At 44.1% G+C, this 23,374-nt stretch overlaps 1 protein-coding gene across 4 annotated transcripts in view; it reads right to left on the bottom strand.

Annotated features, from left to right (window-relative positions):
- IQSEC3 (IQ motif and Sec7 domain ArfGEF 3) overlaps window positions 1–23,374 on the bottom strand; it is a 103,440-nt gene that overhangs the window by 67,339 nt on the left and 12,727 nt on the right. For 3 of the 4 annotated variants that reach the window (XM_036907956.2, XM_057492448.1, XM_057492449.1), the window contains exon 2: window positions 871–954. The exons of the other annotated variant lie outside the window; for it this stretch is intronic. In XM_036907956.2, the coding sequence (XP_036763851.2) occupies window positions 871–954 (84 nt within the window). The remainder of the gene's footprint in view (window positions 1–870; window positions 955–23,374) is intronic. 4 annotated transcript variants of the gene reach the window in all.

A 23,374-nucleotide genomic window follows, 5' to 3' on the forward strand; every position in this document is an offset into this window, starting at 1 on the left:
TTACACAGGTGGGGACACTGAGGCCCAGGGAGCTAAATCACCTGCCCCAATTCACTCTGACAACAGGAGACTGTAGATGGGGCAGGTTTTGGGCCAGAATCCAAGTATCTTGACTCACACTGAAGTGAAGAACTAGTAAAGAAAAGGGTGGGGAAGAGAAGAGAACAGAGTGTATAGTGAGGACAGAGGTCGACGGCATGCAGACCGAGACAAGAGGGAGAAGAGGTCAGTGCAGGCGAGGACGAGAAAGAGCGGAGGACAGCAGGGTGGGGAGCCAGATGGGGGTGTGTGAGGAGGACAGCATGACTGAGATGGGGCTGCAACAAGCCCAGCACGGGAGGGCAGAGAAAGCCTGGGCGCAGGCCCCTGATCTTTCCACACTGGGCCTCCCTCCGCAGCGCATCAGCTAACTCAGTGGAGGCTGAAAACCCTTAGAGTGAACGCAGCCATCTTGGCTCCTTTGTGGAAGGAGAAAAAGCTAGGGAGAAAAGTAACTGTCTGATACAGAGGCAAGATGGACACTATCATTAGCTGAGCACCTACTGAGTGCCAGAGCCCCTGCCGTGTGATTCTGTATCTAGAATCAAATTAATTTCCATCGACCTCTAAAAAGATGACATTATATAGGCTGATAGATGGGGAGGAGCACAGGTTCCAAATTTGAACAATAAGGTATAATGACCCCAAAAGTTAGGAATGGCTCAGCAGGGATCCAGAGGAAAGAAGGAGAAATACAAGTGGAGGAAGGAGGTAAAACAGACGAAAAAGCGCGACTCAAGAGGAAGAGGCCCGATGGCGCAGTGGCCTGCGCTTTGCTCTGAGGGGCAGGACGTGGGGCACGAGGGAGGACGGCCACCAGTTAGTGCCCACCTCGGGGAGGCCAGGTCGGAGCAGGCGGGCTTCTGCTCGGCGTCGGCGGCTGGGCAGCAGAACTGGTGCAGCACGGTCTCATTCCTGAGGGCAGAGCAGAGGGAAAAGGTCAGAGCCCAGCGGGCTCTCTGACACAGCAGCATCCCTGCCCTGAAACCTGGCCCCCTTATAGTCAGAGGCTGCTAAACGCTGCTCCAGGGAAGGCGGTACAGCAGTCACTTGTCATCACGACCTTTCTAAACCCCCACCAGGCCCCATTAAACAGCACCTCCCCTGCCACCCCCGTGACTTCCAATAAACCAACTCTTCCTTCTACACCCCAGCTTCATGCTAGGCTCTCCTATGTGGATGGACATTTATTCAGCTCTACTGTCGTCATAGTTCTTTATAACCCTGTTCCCCACTAAGGTCCAGCAAGGCCAAACTAGGTCTATTAATCCATGATGCAAAAATTGCACGCAGTAAATATTTTTAAGCTGACCATATGCAAAGGTACAGAGCCCTCATACGGACTTTGGTTTTGCCAGTAGGAAATCCAAGGTGATGGTGTTGATGAGGGATTTATTTGAGGCAGATGAAAAAGCCAGCTTGGAGGCAGAGATCTGGGTTCTAGCCAGCTGTGTGACACCTAGTTCACCTTTTCTGGGTCTCAATTTCTTTACTAATGAAATAAGGGAGATGAACTAGAGAAGGGTTCTCAACCATAGCTACTTATTAGAATCATCAGGAGGTTTTTAAAACTACTGATGCCTGGGCCCTACCCTCCAGGGACTGGTTCACTTGGTCTGGCCTGGGTCAGCATGCCAGGACTTTTTATAAGCTCCGAGGTGATTCTACGGGCAGCCAGAATTGAGAGGCATTATATTAGATGATTTCCAAGGTCTCTTCCACCTCTAAAATTCTGTGATGCTAATGTCCACTTTGAGTCACCTTAGGATTTAACACTGAAACTAGTTTCAGATAGTTTACTGAGCCATTGCCTGCACTCCCTTAGCAGGCAGTTGTCATTAGAGTCAGAGAATGATCAGGAAGTGGGGTTCTAGGCCATCTCCCCCCTGACCTAGCCCTGATTTTGGTAGCCACCTACCCTTAGCCTCTGAGAGCACTGACTAGAAACTAAGTTTGCCTATCCTTGTGGAAGAAAATACATGGCAGCCAAAGCAAAAATGAACTCATGGGAGTACATCAAACTGAAAAGCTTCTGTATGGCAAAGGACACCATCAACAGAACAAAAAGGCATCCTACAGTATGGGACAATATATTTGTAAATGAATATCTGACAAGGGGTTAACATCCAAAATATATAAAGAACTTATACGCCTCAACACCCAAAAAGCAAATAACCTGATTAACAAATGGCAGAGGATATGAAGAGACAGTTCTCCAAAGAAGAAATTCAGATGGCCAACAGACACATGAAAAGATGCTCCACATCACTAATCATCAGGGAAATGCAAATTAAAACCACAGTGAGATATCACCTCACACCAGTAAGGATGGCCAGCATCAAAAAAACTAAGAACAACAAATGCTGGTGAGGATGTGGAGAAAGGGGAACCCTCCTTCACTGCTGGTGGGAATGTAAGCTAGTTCAACCATTGTGGAAAGAAATATGGAGGTTCCTCAAAAAACTAAAAATAGAAATACCATTTGACCCGGGAATCCCACTCCTTGGAGTTTACCCAAAGAATACAAGTTCTCAGATTCAAAAAGACATATGCACCCCTATGTTTATTGCATCACTTTTTACAATAGCCAAGATATGGAAGAAACCTAAGTGTCCATCAGTAGATGAATGGATAAAGAAGATGTGGTACATATACACAATGACATACTATTCAGCCATAAGAAAGAAACAAATTCTACCATTTGCAACAACATGGATGGAGCTGGAGGACATTATGCTCAGTGAAATAAGCCAGGCGGAGAAAGACAAATGCCAAATGATTTCCCTCATTTGTGGAATATAGCAATGAAGCAAAACTGAAGGAACAAAATGGCAGCAGACTCAGAGACTCCAAGAATGAACTAGTGGTTACCAAAGGGGAGGGGTGTGGGAGGTGGGTGGGGAGGGAGGGAGAAGGGGATTGAGGGGTACTATGTTTAGTACACATGGTGTGGGGGATCACGGGGAGAACAGTGTAGCACAGAGAAGGCACATAGTGAATCTGTGGCAACTTGTTGCACTAATGAACAGTGACTGCGTTGGGGCATGGGTGGGGACTTGATAATATGCGTAAATGTAGTGACCACATTGTTTTTTCATGTGAAACCTTCCAAGAGTGTATGTCAATCATACCTTAATAAAAATTTTTAAAAAAAGAAAATACATTGCAGCCTCCCTTAATTCAACAAAAATGAATTCCAGAAAGATTGCATGTTTGAGAAAAAAATAAAACAATGGAAAATCTAGAAGAAAACTTAAGAATGTGTTGGGGAGACTTTCAGAACAAAACAAGAAACTGAAAAGCCATTAAGAAAAAGATAAACATATCAACTACAGAAAATGAAAACATCTTGTGTGGAAAAAGATGCTATAGTAAGTCAAAAGACAAATGATGAAGTTGGGAAAACATATTTGCAACACATGACAGAAGGCACGTTGATATCCTACAATGGTATCCTTCAAATTCATAATGCAAAGTTAAACCCAGCAGAAAAAAAATGGGCCAAGAATATGAATTTCAGTCAACAGAAGAGGAAATCCAAAGAGCCCATAAATACATGGAAAGTTGCTCAACCTTACTAGTAAACAGGAAAATGCCAGTTAGAGCAACATTGAGATGCCATTTCCCATCCATCAGACTGGCAAATATTAAAAAGACTAATAACTACAGGTGCTGGTAAGGATGTGGGAGAGAGTGCTCTCATCTATCAGTACACGAATGGGAACTTTCACAGCTGTTTTTGGAAATTAAAAAGAACACATGTGTCCTGAGCCAGTAGTCTCACCTCTGGAATTCTGCACCCTAGAAATGCAGGAACCTGTTCATAAAGTTATGTGCACAAAATGTTGTGGCAGTATTGTTTTTAATGGGGAGAAACAAAACCACCGGAAATAACCGCAGTGCACATTGATGAGGGAATGGTAAATTGTGATAGCGTCATCCATACCATGGAATTACATGCTATATCTCTACACGGAATTCTGCACTATATCTTTACATAGAATTATGCACTATGTATCTCCTGGCCTGGAAGGATTTCCACAACATATGGCTAAATGAGGAAAGCAAGTTGCAGAGAAATATATGTAGTTTTGTAAAATAAACAATGGCCCCTTTCCCCAAAATGCAAATGCTATGCATTCTATATTTATATACAAGTATATCCATAACTAAGGTGTTAACACTGGTTACCTCAGCAAGATGATAGTGGGAAGAGAGAATGGAGGTAAGAAAAGGAGAAGGAAAATCTATGCTTGGTGTAAGGTTAACTGAAAGTATTAGATATATATTCCCACTTAGGATATGACTATAAATACATTAAAATTGAATATGTACCTAGACAAGGACTAGAAGTGTCAAGAACCAGCACAAATATTAATGTCATTTCAAGATGGATCATGGGCAATTTTTATCTTGTATTTTTGTTAATTTAATAGATTATATATAAACTATGGATTATAGATTAATAATCAATGCAACTAATGGTTTTTTTTTTTTAAGGGTAATGAAGAACATAATTGGATCTGACTCAACTCCTCATTTTACATATGAGAAAACAGAGGCCCTGAGTGGAGCAGTGAGTGACTTGTCTAGAGGTCCCCTGACCAAAGGCCCAGGTGTCTGCCAGCAGCACCGACCTCCCCTACACCGGCCAGGTTCCTGGGGCAAATCAGAGCCGTTAGTGCATTATCTGAATCTCAAGCATCTTGTGATAACCAGGACTGCTGGCCTGAGGAGAAGCGGGAGAAGGAAGGAGACAGGAGGAGCAGAAGGGCTCAGAGCTCAAGCAATGACGGGCGGGCGACCCAGGTGGTTAGATACAGCAGAGAGCTTGTCCCCCATTCCTGCTAGCGGGTATACCCGGGCCCAGGGCAGGTTTGGAATTCAAACAAAAGCTGCTGAGAACCTAAGCAAAGAGGCACAGCTTGTCCAGCCCAGGAAAGGAGGACTTGCCCCACGGTCACCAGCAGGCACAGCAGTGCCTGGGGCTCTCTCCTGATCCCGTCTCTGTTCCCCAGAGGCGTTCTCCCAGCAATCGAGCTGCTCTTCCCACCGGCACTGAGGAGGCTCCAGACCGCCCACCCAGCTCCCCGGACTCAGTTGTGCTGGCACCTGCAGAACGTGGCATGGGCCTGGATGTCCCCAAATCCCCCCATGCCCTGGGCTTGGATGGCGGTGCCAGTGGGGGCACAGTCTCTCCTGGGATTCCTGCTGATGGGGCCCCCTGTGTCAGTCCAGCTGAGAGGGGAGGCTGACCTTCAGCTCTTCTGTTTCTTCCCCACCCACCTCCTGCCCGTGGGCCTCCTCGTCCGCGGCCAGGCCCTCTCCCTTAGAACCCCCCTTGTAGCCTTCTCCTGGGATTGAGTTCACGCTGAATCGCAAGTCCTGCTCTGCCTGCCTCTCACCAGCCTGACCACTTTCCTGCCCAGGGGCCTGGTCCAAGTCCCCTGGCCCAGGCAGGTCCTAGCTGAAGTTGGCTGAACATTGCCCTCAGCCTCCCAGACTTCCCTCCCCTCCACCCCAAAGGAGAACCCAAACAAAGGGACCCAATAATTCCTTCCCATTAAAAATAGCTGGACATGTACTGAGAAGGGCACTTCCCCTCTGTGGCCTTACTCCCCAAAGCCATGACCCCAGTGTAACTGAGAAAAACCTCAGACTCAAATTAAGGTCATTGTACAAATTATCTGACTAGTACTGCTTGAAACTGCCTGGGTCATGAAAACCAAAGAGGGACAAGCTTCCACAGAACAGAGAAAACTAAGGAGACATGACAACTACCTGTTGTGTGGACCCCTGGATGGGGTCCTGGAGCATAAAGAGGATATCAGTGAAGAAACTGGCAAAATACAAAGGTTTAGAGTTTAGTAGATAGACAGATAAATAGATGATGATAGATAGATAGATAGATATAGATAGATGCATAGATAGATACATAGATAGATAGATAGATATAAACAGATGATAGATGAAGCTGGGCAGCAAAATACTAATAATTGTATTTTAATTCTTCATAGTGTTTACTATGTGACATGTACTGTCCTGGGATTTTCCCATGTTTTAACATTAATTCTCACAAAACAACACCCAACAAATCTTGCTCATCTCTCTACAGATCAGGAAACTTGTCTACAGATCAGGAAAAAGTGAGTTTGTGAATCACTGATGAAATATCATGCATTCAACAGATATCTCACTTCTTATGACAACTCTGTACAGCATGTGTGATTATCCCCTTTTGTACAAATGAGAAAATCAAGGCTCAGAGAAGGCAAGAGACTTGCCCAAGGTCACACAGCTCATTTGTAGGAGAGCCGAAATCCCAGGCAGGCTGGTTTCAAGAATCATGCCCTTTACCTGACTTCATAAGGTTGTCAGCCAGTGGGTGCTCTTGTTTCCAGCCACTAAGCCCTGGACCAGGAGTCCCCAGTGCCCAGACCAGTGCCTGGTATATTGTTGGTGCTCAATGTGAGTGTGAAAAGAAGCGTAATGTGCAGTCCCTGCCTCAGGAAGCCCACCAGCAAAGAGAACATCCAAATCAACAAACAATGAAGTTCCTGTTTGATTGCAGTTTGGAAAGAAAGCCACCACGAGAATGTGGGCGGAGGGATCACTGCCTAGTTCTTCTCCTGCCCAAGCCTGAGGCTTGTCCTGACACTGCCCTTGAGCTGCTTCCTGAGCCCCTAGCCTGCAGGTCAGGGACCTTCCTCTCTCTGCCTCTATCTCTTCTTGCCTTCCGTGGGAACATGGCTACCATCGCAGAAGGACCTCTGGGCGCCAGAGGATGAGAAATGTAGTGAGGGACAGGAGGGGGAGACAGAGTCCTTGGAGGCACTAACCCAAGGCTATTCCTAGGATGTCCCATCCCAGCCCGTCCATGTGAGGCAGGGGCATGGCACAGCCTGCCTGTCCACAGAACCTGGAACGCAGCTCTCTTCCCTCAGGACAGCTGATGTGAGGCCTTGCCCCACCCAACACCAGATAAGTTTTGGGGATCCATGCTAGGTTCATCAGCTCCCTACAAATGGATTACAGCACCCGTGTAGGTCCATTCCAGTCCCTTCTCTCACCAAGCCTCCTTTTTCTCACTAGTAGAACTAGGACAATAGTAACTAATGCACCTTGCAGAGCTTTTAAAGGAGTAAGCATAGCAATGGATGTATAAGCACACCATAAAGGTGAAAGTGATCGGTTTATTTATTTACTTTTTTGACCCAGCCCTTTAATTTTATCAGTTTAAAAGATGAAAGAAAGGAAGAATTCTTCTTCCATTAATGATGCTTCCTGCATCCCTGACGCCAGCCAGGGCTGCATATGTGAGCACCAAGAGACAGAGACTGCCCCTCGATATAGCAAATACCAGCTACTCTCAGAACCTGCTTCCTGGGGGCCTCCGCACTTGATATGTTCAGCTCTTTGAACCTAATTCATTATACCAGGGCAGGTGGGGATGAGGGACATTTCTGCATCCCCATTTCATTGTGGTAGAAATCGAGGCCTGTGTGGAGGGAGACAGATGGAGCAAATCCCCACAATGCTGGGCATTTAGGTGGAGTATGAAGGACCCAGCTCTGGTCTGTTTCCCATCACTACCAGAGAAGCAAGGAAATGAGAGGGGCCTGCACTCACAGGCTGAGTTATCACTGCACTTTGGGGTGAGGGGGACCCTTCAGAGTCCATCAGGGATGTGAACCAGGCCCTGGACTCATACAGCCTCCCATCCAGCCTGGAGCAGGAGTCAGGGAGGGGCCTTCTCAGAGCCCCTGAGCCACACAATTCCAGAAGCATCCTTCACATTGTAGCCTGTGGGGTTCGCAGCCCCAGGCTGTGGCCCTTGAAGCCCGGGGCTGGAGGGGACCCAAGGAAACTGGCAATGGAAGGGGCCCCTCTGAGAAAGGGACAAGACCCACTCTCAGTGCCTGGCTCTTGGAAAGCCTGTGGCAGCCAGGCCAGAAGCTTGTTTCTGGTATTCTAGGGCCCACTTGAGGCAAAATTCGGTCCTTTCTAACTTGAGCAATCCCAAGTATTTTGATGGGGTGGCTGGATCGCAGGTGGATGTGGTGAACTGAAATGTGGGGCAGTCCAGACCCAGAATGAGGATTTGGCACGGCCCGCATCCTGCCTCTCACTGCGAGGCTGGCTGGGAAGGAGCCTGGAGTAGGTGGTTAGTGGGGAGCAGCAGGCTCAGGGAATTTCAGGGCGTCACCCAGGCAAGATAGGGGCTAAGGGTCTTCAGAGAAGGCAGTGCATACCTGAAGGAAAAGGGGAAACTACAGCTCAGCCAGAAATGGACCCTGTTTCTTGAAGAACTAGGAAGCCGAGAAGAAGGCGGTGGTGCTGTCTGGGAAGAGCAGCGGCCGGCAGGCCCGCCAGCTGGCTGAAAGCGGAGGGAAGCGTCGGGTACTGCAAGGAGCTGATCCAAGCTTGACCAGGCCCAGGCTCTGGAGATTATGGGAGGCTGTGCACCTATAGCTTCCCACATCTGTATTTAGTTTGAGACTCAGGATTCCACTGCATGGCCATAAAAATAGTTGAGCAGTTTGGAGGAATTGACGATGTGTGCAGTACTGCAGTTAAGTGAAGCTGGCAGACGCATGAAGAAGGGGGCTCCCAGCAGGAGAATCAGGAAGGAAAAGCCAGGGTCTCCGTGGGGCGACTTTGAATGAGGAACACCCCCTTCCCCTTCACAAAGCTGAAGACAGTGGATTTAACCACTCCCCAGCTTTTGGAAGGAAACAGCCAGGGAACCTCTCTAAAGAAGCTGTCTTGGGTGCCAGGAAAAAGCAGAAATCATAAAATCATTTCCAGTCACCTCCCTGACCCCAGCCCATTATGGTACCACCATCATTAGTGTTGGTAGAGCCTGAAGACTAGATTCCTTTTTTAAAAATTTCACTTTCTCTTAATTTTCCTGCCTCCTCCAGGAAGGCTTCTCTATCTAAATATGATGAATAGGAGGAAAAGTATTCTTATTTTCTCAAAAGTCACTCCTATTCCTTGGGGGTAGCAGAGTCTTAAGAGCCAGAACAATTTTGAAAAGCAAGAGCAGGTTGTAGGACCTACACTGTGTGCATTCAAGACTTGAAATAAAGCTACCAAAATTGAGACAATTTGATTGACCCAAACAGAAAGGTTAGAAACAGACTCAACTGTGTATTGATTCTTATAAATTCATTTATGGAAAAACTACCAAGATAATTCAATGAAGAATGATAATTTGATTATTTTTGTAACAGATGGTATTGAAACAATTAAAAATCCATCTGCAAAAATAAAAGGACTTCAAAGAGAGACTACACACATAAACAGAATCAGAAATGAGAAAGGAAAAATCATGACAGACACCACAGAAATACAAAGAATTATGAGAGAATACTACGAAAAATTATATGGTAACAAACTGGACATCCTAGAAGAAATGGACAACTTTCTAGAAAAATGCAACCTTCCAAGGCTGACCCAGGAAGAAACAGAAAATCTGAATAGACCAATTACCAGCAAAGAAATTGAATTGGTAATCAAAAAACTACCTAAGAACAAAACCCGTAGGCATGGTTTCACTGCTGAATTTTATCAAACATTTCGTGAAGACCTAATACCCATCCTCCTTAAAGTTTTCCAAAAAGTAGAAGAGGAGGGAATATTCCCAAACTCATTCTAAGGGACCAACATCACTCTTACATTAAAACCAGGCAAAAACACCACAAAAAAAGAAAATTACAGACCAATATCCCTGATAACATAGATGCAAAAATACTCAACAAAATATTAGCAAACCGAATTCAAAAATACATCAAAAAGATCATCCATCATGATCAAGTGGGATTCATCCCAGGGATGCAAGGATGGTACAACATTCGAAAATCCATCAACACATCAACAAAAAAAAGGACAAAAACCACATGATCATCTCCATAGATGCTGAAAAAGCATTAGACAAAATTCAACATCCATTCATGATAAAAACTCTTAACAAAATGGGTATAGAGGGGAAGTACCTCAACATAATAAAGGCCATATATGACAAACCCACAGCCAACATTATACTTAACAGCAAGGAGCTGAAAACTTTTCATTTAAGATCGGGAACAAGACAAGGATGCCCACTCTCCCCGCTTTTATTCAACATGGTTCTGGAGGTCCTGGCCACGGCAATCAGACAAAGAAATAAAGCATCCAAATTGGCAAGGAAGAAGTCAAACTATCCCTGTTTGCAGATGACATGATATTGTACATGAAAAACCCTAAAGAATCCACTCCAAAACTACTAGATCTAATATCTGAATTCAGCAAAGTTGCAGAATACAAAATTAATCGGTTGCATTCCTATACACTAACAATGAGCTAGCAGAAAGAGAAATCAGGAAAACAATTGTATCAAAAAGAATAAAATACCTAGGAATAAACCTAACCAAGGAAGTGAAAGACCTATTCCCTGAAAACTACAAGACACTCTTAAGAGAAATTAAAGAGGACACTAATCAATGGAAATTCATCCCATGCTCTTCGCTAGGAAGAATTAATATTGTAAAAATAGTCATCCTGCCTAAAGCAATCTACAGATTCAATTCAATCCCTATCAAAATACCTACAGTATTCTTCAATGAACTAGAGCAAATAGTTCTAAAATTCATATGGAACGACACAAGACCCCGAATAGCCAAAGCAATCCTGAGAAGGAAGAATAAAGCAGGGGAAATTACACTCCTTGACTTCAAGCTCTACTACAAAGCCACAGTAATCAAGACAATTTGGTGCTGGCACAAGAACAGACCCATAGACCAGTGGAACAGAATAGAGAGCCCAGATATAAACCCAAGAATATATGGTCAATTAATATATGATAAAGGAGCCATGGATATACAATGGGGAAATGACAGCCTCTTCAACAGCTGGTGTTGGCAAAACTGGACAGCTACATGTAAGAGAATGAAACTGGATTATTGTCTTACCCCATACACAAAAGTAAACTCAAAATGGATCAAAGACCTGAATGTAAGTCATGAAACTATAAAACTCTTAGAAAAAAATATAGGCAAAAATCTCTTGGACATAAACATGAGCAACTTCTTCATGAACATATCTCCCCAGGCAAGGGAAATGAACAAATGGGACTATATCAAACTAAAAAGCTTCTGTACAGCAAAGGACACCATCAGTAGAACAAAAAGACATCCTACAGTATGGAAGAATATATTCATAAATGAATGACATATCCGATAAGGGGTTGACATCCAAATTATATAAAGAGCTCATGCACCTCAACAAACAAAAAGCAAATAAGCCAATTAAAAAATGGGCAGAGGAGCTGAACAGACCCTTCTGCAAAGAAGAAATTCAGATGGCCAACAGACACATGAAAAGATGCTCCACATCACTAATCATCAGAGAAATGCAAATTAAAACCACAGTGAGATATCACCTCACACCAGTTAGGATGGCCACCATCCAAAAGACAAACAGCAACAAATGTTGGCAAGGATGTGGAGAAAGGGGAACACTCCTACACTGCTGGTGAGAATGTAAATTAGTTCAACCATTGTGGAAAGCAGTATGGAGGTTCCTCAATATGCTCAAAATAGAAATACCATTTGACCCAGGAATTCCACTCCTAGGAATTTACCCTAAGAATGCAGCAGCCCAGTTTGAAAAAGATATATGCACCCCTATGTTTATTGCAGCACTATTTACAATAGCCAAAACATGGAAGCAACCTAAGTGTTCATCAGTAGATGAATGGATAAAGAAGAGGTGGTACATATACACAATGGAATATTATTCAGCCATAAGAAGAAAACAAATCCTACCATTTGCAACAACATGGATGGAGCTATAGGGTATTATGCTCAGTGAAATAAGCCAGGCGGAGAAAGACAAGTACCAAATGATTTCACTCATCTGTGGAGTATAAGAACAAAGAAAAAACTGAAGGAACAAAACAGCAGCAGACTCAAACAACCCAAGAATGGACTAACAGTTACCAAAGGGAAAGGGACTGGGGAGGATGGGTGGGAAGGGATGGATAAGGGGGAAAAAGGGCATTACAATTAGCAGACATAATGTAGCAGTGGGGGGACATGGGAAAGGCAGTATAATGCAGAGAAGATAAGTAATGATTCTATAGCATCTTACTATGCTGATGGACAGTGACTGTAATGGAGTATGTGGGGGGTACTTGATAGTAGGGGGAGTCTAGTAACCATAATGTTGTTCAAGTAATTGTACATTAACAATACCAAAATAAATAAATAAATAAAATAAAAGTACTTCAATCCATACCTTGCACCATACATATTAACATAAAATGGATCATAGACCTAAAATAACAGATAAAATTATAAAACTTCTCAAAGAAAGCTTAGAAGAAAATCTGACTTAGAGGATGAAGAGATTTCCTAGACAGGACACAAAAGCCATAAAAAAGAATTGATAAATTAGCTAATTTATCATCAAAATTTTAAAAAAACTTTGAAAGATATTGTTAAAAATTAATAATCCACACAACTCAATAACAAGACAAACAACTTCATAGAAAAATGTACCAAAGATTTAACACATGCATCACCAAAAAAAATGTACTAATGACATCATTAGTCATTAGGGAAATATGAATTAAAATCACAGTGAGATACCACTACACACCCACTGGAATGACTGAAATTAAAATATCTGACAATATCAAGTACTGAAAAGGATGAGGAGCACCTGGAGCTTTCACACACTTCTGGTGGGAATGTGAAATGGTGTGATACTTTGGTAGCAATCTGGCAGTTTCTTATAAAGGTAAGCAAACTTAACCATATGCCCCTGTAATTGCATTCCAGGATGTTTACTCAAGATAAATAAAAACATATATTAACACAAAATGTTCACATCAGTAAAAAAACACCTGGCAACTCGGTTGATCTTCAACAGGGGTGCCTATAGTGCACAGTGGAGAAGGGATAATCTCTTCAACAAATGGTGTTGGGAAAATAGGGTATCCATGGGCAAAAAAGTGAATCAGGATCCATATCTTACACTCTACACAAAATCAATTCAAAATGGGTGAAAGACTTAAACACAAGACCTGAAACTGTAAAACTCCTAGAAGAAAACGTAGAGGGAAATTTCAAGACATTGGTCTTGGTAATGACTTCATGGATATGACACCAAAAATACAGGCAACAAAAGAAAAAATAGATCGGTGAGACTACATTAAACTAAAAAGTTTCTGTACAGCAAAGAGAACAATCAAAAGAGTAAAAGGCAACCTACAGAATGGAAGAAAATATTTGCAGACCATATATCAGATAAGTGGTTAATTTCCAAAATATATAAGGAACTCTTATGACTCAACAGTGGAAAAATTAATAACTCAGTTGAAAATGGGCTGAGGACTTGAATAAACATTTCTCCACAGAAGACATACAATTGGCCAACAGGTATATGAAAAGATGCTCAAAGTCACTAATCATCAGGGAAATGCAAATCAAAGCTACAGTGAAGTATCACATCACACATGTTGGGATGGTTTATTAGCAAAAAAAGCCAAAAAACAAGTTTTAGGGAAGATGTGGAGAAATTGGAACCCTTGTATACTGTTGGTGGGAATGCAAAATGGTGCTATGGAAAACAGCATGGCGGTTTCTCAAAAAATCAAAAATACAACTACCGTATGATTCAGAAATCCCACTTCTGGGTATTTATTCAAAAGAACTGAAATCAGGATTCAATGCAGCACTATTCACAATAGCCAAAATTCACAAACAACCTAAATGTCCATCAGTAGAAGAATGGATAAAGAAAATGTGATATATACATACAATGGAATACTATTCAGCCTTAAAAAAGAAGAAAATCCTATAATATGTGATCACCTGGATGAACTTTGAAGACATTAAGCTAAGCAAAACAAGCTGGTCACAGAAGGACAAATACTGCAGATCCCACTTATATGAGGTATCTAAAATAGTCAAACTCATAGAATCAGAGAGTAGAATAGTGGTTACCAGGGACTAGGGGAGATGGAGGAAATGGGAAATTGTTAATCAATGGCATACAGTTTCAGTTATCAAGATGAATAAGTTCTAGAGATCTGTGCATAGCATTGTTAACATATGTGCAATATAATTAACAATACTGTTACACTGTACACTAAAATTTAAAGAGGGTAGATCTCATGTAAAGTGTTCTTTTAAGTATTAGCCCTCCTTTTCTCTCTACCTTTTACCACTATAAAATAAAAAAACAATTAAAAAGTAAAAAACAATTAAAACATCCATGTAAGTGTTTGGTTTCTATATTCATTTCTTGAGTTGTTCTTTTAGTTGTGAGACTAAAACGAATGGTTCCCACTTTGTGAGCATCTGTGCCTGGCCAGACAAGGAGTGAGAGGGAGCTGCCCAGAATTAGTGCAAGGAGGCCAAATGCATATGCACACCAAGCATTGTCTGTAAGTTGAGTAAGTGACATATCCTACACATGTGTGGACCATGTGTTCTAAATGTCTGTAGAGGTAGTTATAATCAATAAAATAAGATACATGTTAAAAAAATAGCAACAACTTAAATGTCCATTAACCAGTAAATGGATGAACGAATCGTAGTATAGCTGTAAGATGAGGTACCATTTAGCAGTAAAAAGGAACAAGCTTACTCATATATGTACCCATGTGGATAAATTTAAACAGCATTATACTAAATGACAGAAGCCAGACACAAAAGTCTACACACACTGTATGATTCCATTTGTATGACTTCTAGAAAAGGCAAAACTATAATGACAGAAAGCAGACTAGTTTCAGTGACACAGGAGGGGAGAGATTAAGCTGCGAAAGAGCACAAGGGGTCATCTGGAGTGATGGGAATGTTCTATAGCCTAAATGAGATCGTGGTTACACAACTGTAGACATTTGTCAAAACTCATCAAACTATATGCTTAAATGGGCAAATTTTATTGTATGTAGTTGTACCTTAACATGGCATTTTTTTAAAGCCCAAACTCTTTTTCGCCCTCTTCTTATTTCTTGGTACTTCATCAAGAGGCTTAGGAATGATTTCTTTTCTAACTTCCCTCCTCCATTGTCCCCTAATCACCCAATTATTAACCCCCCTCAGAGCAGCAGTAAAAAACACCGGATTTCCCTTTCCCTTCAACTGCTAGATTGGATTTTCAGAGACCAGATGGCGCATGACTAAGCCAAAGGAGTCCAGGGGGCCAGGAACTAGGACAGTGAGAAAATTGGGGGTGGGGATGGTTGAATGGGGTAAATTCTAGATCTGGACGGATCTGGACCTAGGGCTGAGAGTCCTGGGGAAGTGCAGTAGTAACAGTGCCGGAGATGGTGATCCCGCCCCCACCCCACTGCTGTGGGCCCTTGGCCAGCTCAAGTCATGGTAGGTGTGGCACTTATTCCTGCCATTTATTTCACTGAGTTTTAGGGATTCAGTCAGACTCTGAACGTGAAACTACCTTGGGAGAAACATAATAAACCCTGCACAGATGCAAAATCTTATGATGACTATTATTGATATCATTAGTCTTTGCCTCCAAAGAACTGAACAACCACAGCTCTGCTGTGAGCAGAGACTTACCAGGATGCCATCCTGACTCCTCCTCCGTGTCACGCCTCCCTCCGGGCCGAGGGGACATGGAGGAAGGGGGAGATTTCCTTTGCTATTGGCACAATCTGCTGCTGCACAGTCTTCCGCAGGAAGCTCTGGGAAGATCTTAATAAGGTGGGTGATTACAGATGTTCCAGTAGCCAGGGGCAAAAGGCCACAGAAAACATCACCCTGGTGGTACCCAGGCCCAGGTGGGTCCACCGGGTTCACTGTTCTGCCCCAAAGCTGACAAAGCCTGAAAGATCCAAATCTCCCACTCTGCTTCTTTTAACACTCTGCTCATTTTCCTCTGGGAGAGCTTTACAGAGCATCTAGTCCATTCCCCAGCCGCCAAGGAATAGAAGGTCCTCAGGAAAGGGTTGCTTGCCTCTCCTTTTCAGAGAGATTTGACCTGAAAACACACTGCAGGCTCTCCAGACATGATGGATCTGCATTTGGTCCTGTAGTAACACAGTGTTTTTCTCCTGGTTTCCCAGGAGCCTTGGGCCCATCAGCTGCCCCAGGGGCCACACCAAGGTCAAGAGGAAAGTGGAGAAGGCAGAGCCTAGGACTTTACAGTCCAACCAAGACAGCTCTGATTTGATCTGTTTGATGGATTAGGGACCGTTTCCGTGTGTGGAGGGGCAGGCAGGAACATTTCCCTTAAAAAAAAAAAAGCAGCTGGGAAAGCATTCTTCTGACTCAAAGCCCTCCCACTGCAGCTACTGGAGCCAGCCTGGCCTTGGGCATCACTGTGGTCCTCGAGGGGAGCTGCTTGCTGCCCTCCCTGCAATGGCCCTCTTGTAAAATTGGCCCTTTGGGAAAAGCCCTCCTTTCCGCATTGCTGGAAGAAGATTCTTGAGTTACCCTAACTTTGCTGAATACGTTTTGCCTTGGTTTCCTTGTTAGTAAGTGGGGTTAATAATAGAGCCTCTTCAAAGCTTTATTTTGTGTATGAAATGCTCTTATATGCTCTCCAGCATATAAACATTCTCAAACCTCTCATCCTGAAGATATTATTTTTCCGTGTAACTCCTCCCCCGTCCTTCCACAGCCAGCCGTCCAGGGAGAGTTGTCTCCTCCCAGGTGTTCCTCTCACCTTGGCGTCCTGCCACCTTGCTGTAACAGGGTTCTTCCTCCAGGACCCTACGTGAGCTTCCACCAGGGAGGTCCCCAGTGATCTTGTTTCAATGCCAGTGGGGATTTCTCGGTTCCTAATCGACCTGCCTTTTGTGCAGTAATCACTGGTGGCCAAACCCTCTCGTGAGACACCTTCCTCCCTTAACTTCCAGAGAGGTGTTCTCTCCGGCTTTCCTACTCTACTCTTTTTATATAATAGGAGGAGGAGACTAGCCACAGTGCTGGGAGGCCCACGTGGAGAGGGATGTACAACCGACACTAGTCTGCCAGCCATTTGATGACCATCCTGAAAATGAACCTTCCAGTTTTAATCAAGTCTCTCCAACTGAAGCCATGTGACACAGAAAAGAGCCATCCCTGCCAAGTTGATTCCCGAGCAAGACAGTGCTCTCTGTGGTTTCACTATGCACTCTCCTAGGTTTGGGGTTCACTATGCACTCTCCTAGGGGACTGGTTGATAGCCTCTGTGTTCTCACTAGACTATAGGCTGCTTCAGAGGAGAAACCACATATCTGCATGTGATACTGATTGAATTAACACAGTACTTCCACACCAATTGTCCCTGTGAGGAGGACACCGTTATTGCCATTTTTCACACTTTACAGATAAGGAAATTGTGACTGAGAGTGGAAGTGGCTTATACTTATATGTGCATTTTGCGAGTTTTCCACTCAAAGTACAAACAGTGGGCCCCATCTCCTTCAGAATGCATCAAGGCTTCCTTTCCTTTACAGAAAGGATGGTCTGTCCTCCTCAGTGAGCACCTCCCCACAGAGCCTGGGAGACAATGGACACTCCACAACTGACTGCCTGTCTGTTTATTTATTGAGCGTTATTGCCTGCCAGGAACTTGACGTGCGGTAACTATAAAACATGGAGAGGTAGGTATTATTATGCCCAGTTTACAGATGAGTAGAGAAATTTAGTGACGTGGCCAAAGTCACACTGCTAGGAAGAGGCAGAGGTAGCACCTGAACCCTGGCTTGGTCCCAGTCTCCCAGTTAATTTACTGCTGCAGAAGAGGCCAGGGTGTACATTGGACCAAGTAGGAAACCTGAGTTTAGATTCTAGAGAGACATCCAGCTCTGTGGTTTGGACCAGTCACTTGAGCTCTCTGACCCTATTGCCTGTGAAACCTGCTACCTCACTGGGTTGCTTCGACTGTCATAAGAGATAAGTGGCATGAAAGGTCTGCAGATGATGCAGAGCACAGGAAGCAAGGGTTGCTGGGGGTTACCGTGGTGGCAACTGACTGCGACTCCTGAGCCCAGACTCCCTGAGCCCAGCTCACGGACTGCCCTTCTGAAAAAGTGATTTTGCTTCATGGAGGCAGCAGGCATGAACATACAGAGCACCTCTGCCTTTTACTAGCTGTGTGACTTTGGGAACATTTCTTAACCACTCTGAGCATCTCCCTTTATCTCTCAAATAGTAGTACCTCATTGGGAAGTTAAGAGAATAAAATGAGAAAATGTCTTTAGGACTTTAGCCACAGGACTGTATCATAAGCGGTTGTCTCTCCCGTCTTGAATTAGTTGATGTATTTCCCAATCACGTGGCAAAGTCCATGTCCTCCATGTTTCCAGATCCCCATGCACACACACACAGCCTGCCACCAATTACCTATTCAGTGTTTGTGCAACTGAAGGCAGAATCTACCTGGGTCTAGTGTGTTCACCCCTTTCTTTTTTTTAATTATACAATACAGCGTTATCAACTTTAGTCACCATGTTTTACATAGATCTTCAGGCCTTACTCATCTCCTAGCTTAAAGTTTACACCCTTTTACCAGCCTCACCCTATTTCCTCCACCTCCCACCCCTGGCAACCACTTTTCTACTTTGTTTCTGAGTGTACTTTTTTTTTGATTTCACATGTAAATGAGATCATACAGTATTTGTCTTTCTCTGGCGTATTTCTCTTAGCATAACTACCTCAAGGGCCATCCATGTTGTCCTAAATGGCAGGATTTCATTCTTTCTCACAGCTGAATAATATTCCATTATACAAATGCACCACATCTTTATTCATTCACCTGTTGATGGATGCTTAAGTTGCTTCCATATGTTGGCTATTTTGAATCATGCTGCAATAAGCATGGGGGTGCAGATATCTCTTCCAGATCCCGTTTTCATTTCCTTCAGATATGTACCCAGAGTGGAATTGCTAGATCATATGGTATCCCTATTTTTAAGGTTTTTTTTGTGGAACCTTCATACTGTTTTCCCTAGTGGCTGCAGCAGTTTACATTCTCACCAACAGGGGACAAGGGTTCCCCTCTCTCCACATCCTCACCCACACTTGCTATCTCTTGTCTTTTTGACACCAGCCATTCTAACAGGTATGAGGTGACATCTCATTGTGGTGTTGATTTGCATTTCCTGGATGATTAGTGATGTTGAGCATCTTTTCATGCGTCTATTGGCCATTTGTATATCTTCTTTAGAAAAATGCTTATTCAGGTCCTTTGTCCATTATTTAATCAGATTGGTTTTTTTGCTATTGAGTTGTATGAGTTCTTCATATATTTGGGATATTAACCCTTATCAAGTATATGACTGGCAAATATTTTCTCCCAGGTGGTATTTGCCTTTTCACATTGCTGGTGGTCCTTTGCTGTGCAGGAGCGTTTTAGTTTGCTGCAGTTCCACTGGTTGACTTTTGCCTTTGTGGCCTCGTGTGTTCCCTGTCACACTGCCCACAGCAATGGGCACACTCTGCTGCTGTCTCCTCCTTTTATTACAGAACTTCTCTCCTTTCCCTTCTCTTGCCCCTGCCCAGCAGGGTGGCACTGCCAGCAGCCCCAGAACCATTCAGTTGTCCAGCGTGAAGCCTACTTGTTTGAAGTCCAGCTGCCTTTGTAGGGAGCCAGGAGGGCTCTCAGTGCCAGGCTGGGTGGCTGGGCATGAATTACAGAGCCAGGCACTTGGCTGCATCTTGCCAACTTCCCTCATAGAGATTTCTTCATTACCTGGCAGACGGGTGCATGGCTGCTGGGCAAAGCCAGCTTGAGAGGATGGATCAGGGCCATCTAGCCCATGCCTCCATCCTGCCACCCAACACCAGGGAAGCACACCTACACGGTGTTACCTACCCACCCTTAATGGATTGTGGACACGCATTGTTTCTCCAGAAGGAGTGAAGCTAAGTCCGGTCAACAATTATGGCTGCATTTGGTAGGTGTTTCTGATTTCCAGAGAACTTTTGAATGCCCTAAGAATAACCCCAGTAGCTAATGGTAGTAAAACTAATAATATTATATATTAAAATTATAATGATTAATGTAAATATTAAAGCCATTTGACTGATGAGGAAACAGGCTGAGAGAGGTGTGATGACTTGAGACCCACAGCTTAGACTCGAGCTCCATGCCCTTCCACGGCTGCACATGCCCACGTACCTACTTTCACTACACCTCAACCCCATAGCAGGCGTCTGCTGGGGAAGGGTCCCCTGGGCTGTGAGTGGAAAAGCCTTGAACTTGCCCCCCATAGCACAGGCAGACTCTGAGAGTTAGAGACATAAAAAGTCATCCAGCCAATGCCTACCCCATAGCTTCAGCCAGGCTCCCAACCCCCTCTCTGCTCATGGGCACCACCCCAACTCATATCCACAGACACCCATTGCTTCTGGGGAGCCAGCTACACATTAACACTCAGTGTGCTTATATACATTTGCTTGGGTGTGCAAAGACTCATACCCATAAACATACACACCTGTCTTTCAGTGCACACACACATACGTGCACACCTCACTGTATGTACATGTACAGAGCACTCATAAACATGCACATAGGTCCTAAGTACACCAAGTCTCACACTCACTAGAAATTCCCCAAAGCTATGCACACACATATCTATGCACATGTACTCACTCTTGGATGTGTAGATACACACATACCTACCTTCACATACAATCTTGCATGTGCAGGCGCAAACAGGACTGAGACCAAAGTTTTATCCCCTACATGAACCCTCCTGACCATGTAGGCCTTGGAAGGATACAATATCCCGTGGGGACTTGCTAATTGCCCACCTGTGGCCCCATGTGGGTGATATCTTGCCAGTCCTCTACCCAAGTCCTGCATTGCTGGCAGAAGTGAGTGGGCCAACAGCCAAGTTCAAAGCTGCAGAAACATGATCAACTGTCATATGGGCATGGTACCAAACCTTTTTGTCCCTGAAAATTGAGCCATGTCCCCAGTCAGGCCTTGCCTGGGAGAAGTATTTCCCACATCACAGCCCCCCTCTAACCTGACACCCTGAGTGGGGATAGCTGTGTTGGGGTACAAGAGGCTAAAGCTTGCATGGGAATCTTTAAGACACCACTTTAGCTGTGTCATTTGGGCAGGTCACCTTAACCTCTCTGAGCCTCAGTTACCACATCTGTGAAATAGGGATAATAATACCTTCCCATCAGGACTATGTGGGTACACTGAAATAGTAAATATACACAAATACACAGCTCATAGCAGAAATTAGTACATGGATGTTGAAAGAATGACTGAATAAATTAGTGAACATTAAATGATTGTGAATTGCACTCCAGGAATCCCTCTGCTGAACTGCTCTCCGTCTTCTGTCTTTTGACCTCCAACTCTGTTGTCTGAATAGAGGATTACATCACAACCCTGCTCAGATTCCCCGACCCCACAACTTCCCATAAACCGCCCCCACAAACTCCTCTGAAAGGCCCATTTGGACCATCTCTCTCTCTCTCTTCTCTCTCTGCCTCTGGCTGCCCTTCCCTGCTTCTTTTCTTTGAACACATGCCTTTTTTTCCAGCCCCAGGGCCTTTGCACAGAGTGTCTTCTCCTCGGATCTTCACATGGCTCCATCCCTGGCTTTCTTTAATCCCTCTGCTCAAATGTCACCTCCTAAGTGAGGTCTTGCCCATCAAAACTACCCTCTCCCAGTCATCCCTTATTTATCCTTACAGTTCTTATAAATTTATATGTACATGTGTTAATTTCCTTGTTTCTTATGTCTTCTCTTGAATGTGAGCTGTGACTGCAGAGTCTTCGTGTGGCCTGTCCACTGTGACTCCCCAACACCAACATCAGAGCTGCCATGCAGAAGGTGCTCAATAAATATTGTTAGATGAACATACAGATATGCCTCCAGTCCTCGAGGAGCCTAAATAGCATTTTTTTCCATCCCTAAATAAACAAAAATATCCTCTGCTCCCCTCTCTTCACATTCTTTTCTCCTGGACAGCACAGCTCATCACATTTTAATTTTTTCCCCAGTCTTCAGCTAGCCCAGTTGTTTGCAGCACTTGCATGCCTATTTGTGTATGTGTTGATAAACCAGTGTGTTCAGGCTCATCTATTCTGATGATTCTTAAGCAGGGGGCTGCAGCTGAACACTAAGAGCTTCATAAAGTTCACTTGGCTGCCCTCCTTCCCCTCACCTCCTACTGAACGACTATCTCCAGCCAGGAGGTTGGGCAAGTACATTCTGAAAAATTTCTCTTGGCCATGTGGATGCATGTTACTGCCTTCGTCTGCAGGAAGGCATTGGAGAGGGAGGCTAAGAGCCCTGGTTGCCAGAATCAGATTGCCTGGGTTTGAATATGGACACCACCTCAAGGGCTTGCTTGGCCTAGGCAAGCCACATAACCTCTCTGCACCTCATCCACCACAGGAGAAGTTACTAGGACAGTTATTGATCAAGTTTGTAAAGCACTTAACAGTGCCTAGCCCATAGTAAGCGTGTGATAAAATGTTAGCTTTCATTAAATTATTATTACTTTCCTTTGGGTATCACACAGTCTTCCTCAGTTTCCCTACCATGCTTAGTTCAGGGCCTTCCCATGGTGGGGGGTCAGGAAGTGTGGCTGACTGTCCTACTGACCGAGACAAACAAGCCATCCTTTCTCCCACCTTAAAAAATACCCTTTTGTCTTAAACCCACTCCCCTCCATTATCACCCCATTTGTTTACTCTTTGTGAGAGCAAAATTCATCAGGGAATTTTCTATATTCACCATCTACAATTCCTTTCATTCTGTCATCCTTTAAATTTTTTATTAGGGAAATGTCAAACATACATTTTGCTAATCTTTTATCCCAACTTTTTTTTGGGGTATTTTAAAGCATATCCCAGAAATAATACCATTTCACCTAGAATGTTATCCCTAACAGGTAGAACTTTAAAAAGATATAGTAACAGCATCATTATTACACCTAATTAAAGTAATCATTCTCGAATATCTGTGCTCACATTTCCCTAATGCCTTACAAATGCCTTTTGACAGTTGCCTCATCTGTGTCAGGACCTAATCAAGGCACACACATTACATTTGGGTGATCTGTCTCTTGAGTCTCCTTCCCTTTCTGTTACACCCACACTAATCAAGCCTCAACCCGCATTGCTCTACCAAAGCTACACTGGTCAGCATCTCCCCATGTTGCTAAAGCCAATGCACAGTTCCCAATCCTCACCGAACTCCAGCATTTGACTCTGCGTTCCTGCCCTCCTTGTTGAAACACCGCTTTGCTAGACCACGTGGTTCTCCAGCTCCTCTCCTCCGCGGCTGCTCCTTCTCAGCCCCACCCCCACCTCTTGGGGTGCTCCAAGCCTCCATCCCTGCTCCTCTTCAGTCTCCTTT

This window comes from Manis pentadactyla, chromosome 14 (assembly GCF_030020395.1).
Source record: "Manis pentadactyla isolate mManPen7 chromosome 14, mManPen7.hap1, whole genome shotgun sequence".
Taxonomy (NCBI): domain Eukaryota; kingdom Metazoa; phylum Chordata; class Mammalia; order Pholidota; family Manidae; genus Manis; species Manis pentadactyla.